The sequence below is a fragment of the Protobothrops mucrosquamatus genome, unplaced genomic scaffold, assembly GCF_001527695.2.
Source record: "Protobothrops mucrosquamatus isolate PMUCROS unplaced genomic scaffold, P.Mucros_1.0 scaffold1884, whole genome shotgun sequence".
NCBI lineage: Eukaryota > Metazoa > Chordata > Lepidosauria > Squamata > Viperidae > Protobothrops > Protobothrops mucrosquamatus.
This window is the reverse complement of record NW_015388010.1, coordinates 38,025-44,028: the sequence shown is the minus strand read 5'-3', so window position 1 is coordinate 44,028 and position 6,004 is coordinate 38,025. Positions and strand designations below refer to the sequence as shown.

The window sequence follows — 6,004 nt, the reverse complement described above, 5'->3', positions numbered from 1 at the left end:
GCTTTACAGCCCTCTCTAAGCAGTTTACAGACTCAGCATATGGTCCCCAACAAACTGGGTCCTCATTTTACCAACCTCGGAAGGATGGAAGGCTGAGTCAACCTTGAGGTGGTCAGGATCGAACTACTGAACTGCTGGCAGCTGGCAGTCAGCAGGAGTAGCCTGCAACACTGCATTCTACCACGGCTGTAAGGTTGGCTATACTGCATTTTCTCCATTAGGGATATGATTTCCGTGTATTCATCCCACTCAGAGTTTGAAAGAAAAGTAGTTTAGGAGCCATTGTAAAGATGAAGTAAACTCTGAGTAATGCGTAAATAGAATAATTTATGCATCCAAGTTAGATGACTTGTCATGTACGGAAAACAAGTTAATAGAGATAAGAGTATGAATTTGCAGGATGGTCTTTCATTTTGTATGTAATCTGAAAGTTTATTAAAAATGGAAAAATCAATGGAAAACAAACAACAAATGAACTTCTTATCATTACTGACAAACATTTCTCAAGGATTCCTCTGTAGTAAGTCCAATATTTCATAATACAATTGATCAGGTGCATCTATACCATACATAAAATCCAGATGGTTCCACTGAGGAATAAATTTGTGGGAAATAAGGTTTTGAATTTGGGGGATTAATTGATTAACATCATCAGGGTCAGAAAGCCAATCATTTCCACCATTCCAAATTGCCGTTGGTACAGTCATAGCTGATATATTGTATTCAGGAGGCAAATCCTGTTTTTAAAAAATGAAAAAGAAAATGTGATATAGTCCTACTTCTCAGACTCAGACAAAGATATTATTAGCCAAATTGTGTCCAACTTTGCAAGAAGGTAAAAGAAAGAAAATGGAATTGAATTCTCGAGTATTCATTAATGAGTTCTGGAGAATGTTGTGTACTGACATTCCTTCCAAGGAGCATTTTCTCATTTTAATTCAGGATGCAATGCTTCCACCCATACTACTGAGTCTCAAAAGACTTTTCCTGGTTGACCTACCTTCATATTTCATCATTTTCCTTCTGTCGATTATATTTTATGTTAAAGGTAGTCATGATATATAAGGGAGGTATACTCTGAAAAGCTCCAGATGGGTACAAAATGGTGAAAGGTACCTTTTTCCAAATTCAAATTCAATGCATGGTTTTGTTTGTGTGTGTGTGCGTGTGTGTGTGTGTGTGTGTGTGCAACAATACTTGAAGACATTTGGGAAAGTCTGTTATCTCAAGGCCTATTTGGTTTTCTGATGCATACATGCATAAGGCAGAATTTCAAGGCAGAATTTTGCATAATCCACTTTCAGTCTTAAACCTTATATCACGGGTGTCAAACTCGCTGCGTCACATGACGCGTTGCAACATATCGCGACTTTTTTTGCATTGCCGGAGCTGGGGTGGGTGTGGCCTCTATATGATGTAACTGGCTCACAGACTGGCAGTTTGACACCCCTGCCTTATATTATAACTATCCATACTTCTTAAGGCCATTCCCATTGTATCTATTGCATCTATTTACCTACTTATTCATTTGCTCATTCCTTCCTTCATTCATTCATTTTGTAGTACTTATAACATGTCCCAATGCCAATAGATAACATCAAACAAAATAATGCTACTTAAAAACAGTATGATAAAAATTAAAAGTCCAGAGAAAACCTGTGACAGAGACATGCTGTCAATCATCCAGGACTAAAAGCATGTTGGAATAAAACTGCTCTAACATGTTTATGGAATTGCAGTAAGGGGAGAGGGCTTCGCATAGGAGAATATTCAAAAGGAACAGTCAATACAAGTAGTCTAACCCACACCCCACAAACCTCACAGAGGGATGGAGTTTGCAGGTAGCTTGTTCTCGATGACTGAACCAAGCAAATTTAGTTCTGACAAAGGTTTGCCTGAGATACCCTGGTACTATATAAGTTAGGGCCTTCACCACCTCTTTGAAGCAGGCCCAGAAGAATACTGTCAGTGCTATGAATTCAGTAGAGATGCCATTCTTTTTAATAATGTTGTGAGCCGCCCTGAGTCCTTCGGGAGAAGGGCGGGATACAAATTGGAATAATAAATAAATAAAAATTCTAAACTGGCAGGCTTGCTGTCACATTTTGTACCAGCTGTAGCCTCCAAGTTGTCTTCAAAGGCAGCCTCACATGGAACATGTGCGATCAAAGGCATGAGTTACTGGGGTTGGGCCAATGAAGAAAAGCCCTTGGGATCTGACCTGGGGTCTATTTCATTGTGCCAAAATTTGTGAACCAACCAGTACTTTTACTCTTCCTCTCCACTTATCTGTTTTTAGTTCACTTTATGTGCATTTTCACAGAGATTGAAAAATGGAGAGAGGGAGGGAAGGAGGAATTGCTCTTGGTTGCATCAATGGCTGAATTCCTGGATGAGGCTGGTTGTGTGCGCAGTAGCCAAAAGCCAGGATAAGGCTATTCTCAAACAGATCTACTGAGCTTCAGCACTGGGGATGAAACTCCTTCAATGCAATTCTGGTTACATAATAATAATTTGACTCAGCTTCCAAACAGAAAGGAGAGCATAAAATCACATGGGGACTAGACGCTTGTAGAAGCTGACCTAATGTCCAATACATATCATTATTGTACCATATTGAAACAACTATCTGCTGGAAAATGCTTTACCTGTTCATAATGAAATTTATTTCCAAACCTTCCATAGTCGTAAGCCTGACGTTTACCACTGTTGATGGCCTGCAAATATAAAGAAATCTCAAATGAATGTATTCATTTTTTCAATAGAAATGAAGAGCTAGAATGTCACAAGATGAACACAGATTCTATGTTTAAAGGTATGTTCAAACCTAAGCTACATATACGGTATTCTCTTGAAAGAAGATAATTTATGGAAATATCTTCAATGGAATTATAATATAATTGTAACAGTTTTTAAAAATCTGAAATTTTAGGAGGTCCTTCTGATTGCTTAGTTTATGCCTAAATCCAGCTGTGCTAACTTTGCTGAAGCCTCTCTACTGGTGTATGTGTTGGAAATGGAGGTAGTGGTGTTAGTATAGCAATAATCTCTTTCTTTTCTACTAAGAATCAATGAATTTGGAGAAAGAGAACTTCTTGTTGTTGTTGTTGAAAATTTCTAATGGTTGGAGTGTGTGGAAGTAGTGGATTTCTTCAGACAGCCAAGAATTTGGGTACAAATGTCATGTTTTCATTGTACAATATGTAAGTCAACCAAAAACGTATAATAGGGATGGCAAAAAAAATGTATGTTTGTATATATGTAATAAAAATTAACTATCTCTCTCTCTCCCTGAGAATAAGGTAGTAAAACAAAAGTCTTTTCAGTACAGAAACAAAAAGTTTTGAGAAACTGTAAAGGAGATGAATGTATTTTGCCTAAAAGAGCTACACATGGAGAAACGCATTTTGGAGAAAGTATAGGAAAGGAAGTAAAAAGCAGAAGAATCCTATTTTTGCTCCAAAAATCAGAATCTCCTTTTTGCTCTATCTTTTCTGTTGGGAGTAGAATCAAGCAAACAAGCCAGCTCTTATCAATGTATAGACCAGATCAGTGTATTTTCAACCTTGGCCACTTAAAGATGAGTGCCCAAAGTTGAGAAACACTGGCTAGATCACGTACTGTTCTTGTACAGAATAGGAAAGAAGGAAAAGGTGAAAGTAATGAACTTAAAACATGATAAGAAGTGCTTTGAGGATGTTGAAAAAAAAACCCAGGAGTATCTAGGATTGTGCTTCCAGGACAATCAGAGAGAAAGGCAGCCCAATTGATAGGGGAGACATGATAGCAGCATTCCAGTATCTGAAGGGCTGCCACAAGGAAGAGGGGGTCAGGTTGTTCACCAGAGCACCAGAGGGAAGGACTAGAAACAATAGTTGGAAACTGATTAAAGAGAGAAGCAACCTGGAATTAAGGAGAAACTTCCTGACAGTGAGGACAATCAACCAGTGGAACAGCTTAGCCCCAGAAATCGTGGATGCTCCATCACTGGAGATTTTCAAGAAGAGACTGGACAATCACCTGCCTGAGATAGTATAGGTTCTCCTGCTTGAGCAGGGGGCTGGACTAGAAGATCTCCAAGGTCCCTCCCAGCTCTGTTCTGTTCTGTTCTGTTCTGTTCTGTTGTCCTGTCCTGTCCTGTCCTGTCCCATCCCATTTATTTATTTATTTATTTATTTATTTATTTTTTAAATTTCTACCCCGCCCTTCTCCCAACGGACTCAGGGTGGCTTACAGCCATTTAAAACAATACATAATACAATAAATACTAAATTTAAAATGTAATTAAAACAAAATATTAATTGGCCATTTCTTTTTAAAATTGTTTTAAAAACCAGATTAAAATATCCCTTAGGCCAGACCTGCTAGCTTAAATAGCCATGTCTTGAGGGCGCGGCGGAAGGAGGGGAGATCCGGAATCACCCGGATCTCTGGGGGTAGTTCGTTCCATAGGGTGCGGGCTCCAACCGAGAAGGCCCTCCCCCTGGGGGTCGCCAGCCGGCACTGTCTGGCTGACAGCACCCTGAGGAGACCCTCTCTGTGGGAGCGTATCGGCCGATGAGAGGTAATCTGCGGCAGAAGGCGGTCTCGGAGATAACCAGGTCGCTACGGTACCTCGCGAAATTTCTACTATTAGTTGTGGAACTTCGCGTGGGCGAAAGCCACCGGCAGCCAGTGCAGCTCGCGCAACAGCGGCGTTACATGGGAGCGACGAGTCACTCCCATCACCGCCCGCGCGGCTGCATTCTGGACTAACTGGAGCCTCCGAGTGCTCCTCAAGGGGAGCCCCATGTAGAGAGCATTACAGTAGTCCAGGCGGGAGGTGACAAGAGCATGGGTGACTGTGCGCAAGGCGTCCTGGTCCCATCCCAACCCATCCCATCCCATCTGATCTCATCCCATTCTATTCTATTCTATTCTATTCTATTCTATTCTATTCTATTCTATTCTATTCTATTCTATTCTATTCTATGATAATAGCCTCAAAGACTATAAAAATGTCTCCAGCATGAGGAGTCTTCTGAGTTTCACATGGCTCTGCAGAGTTTAAATCAGGATACCTGAATTTCCAAAACTTCCCAAAGAAGGGAGAAAGAGATGTGTGATTCTTGGACCAGGTATTCCCTTGGCTATTTCCTAGCCAGACATCATATCCAGCGTCTGCTAGCATGAAAGCCAGACTATTATGAGGAAAATTTTGGTACCAATTGGCAGCATCCACCAGCAAGCCATGCTGTAGAAATACTACTCACTTTGGACCTGAAACAAAGCAATGAAAAAGGCATCCTGACATCTGGTGCTTCAGATAATCTTTGTAGGACTAATATTGGATGTTATTTCAAAATTTTAATTTGTAGCAGAACTATTCCAGCCGACTTATTGCTTCACTCTCCACACTCACAGAGAGGCTTTGAATCCAGAATTTCGTTCTTTGCTGAGACGCACATTCACCTTACTATTGTAAAATGAGCCAACTTAGTAAGCATACAAACTTGTAGTTTTGTTGTTTTCTCTGCCATGTGGAATTCTGAATAAGTTGAGAATATAGCCATCTTTTGTAATGACATAATGTTCCTCAAGAGGATATTTCCAGTACAGGATGAGCTGTTTCTACCAAAGACGAAGAAGACAAACACAAAATCAGTTTATCATACTGATAAACCTGATGTTATGAATAAACCCAATAGACTATTTCAATCTAAAGAAATGCTAAGAGGTATTGATGTGAATGATAGGATGAATAATATACTAATACAGTAACCAACACTATAGATAACTATATATAGTTAGAAATAACACTGAAGACAAACGAGTGACTCCTGGGTATATCCATAATAGGAAACAAAACGTGAGCACCAGGAGGTTGTAAAACAGTTAAAAGTTTTAATAAAACATTAAAAACCTTTAAAAGAATATTAAAAAGGACCTAGCTTTCGTTGGATCCTACCAACATCGTCAGGGTAAAGAATAACTCAGTGGGAGAAACCATTTATAGGCCAGCCAA

At 39.8% G+C, this 6,004-nt stretch overlaps 1 protein-coding gene across 1 annotated transcript in view; it reads right to left on the bottom strand.

Annotated features, from left to right (window-relative positions):
• Positions 1-503: 503 nt before the first annotated feature.
• Positions 504-6,004, bottom strand: part of LOC114923095 (lipase member K-like) — a 9,238-nt gene continuing 3,737 nt past the window's right edge. Inside the window, 5 exon segments of the mRNA XM_029285580.1 lie at positions 504-737; positions 2,649-2,717; positions 3,622-3,625; positions 5,061-5,259; positions 5,493-5,610. Coding sequence (XP_029141413.1) covers positions 504-737; positions 2,649-2,717; positions 3,622-3,625; positions 5,061-5,259; positions 5,493-5,610 — 624 coding nt within the window.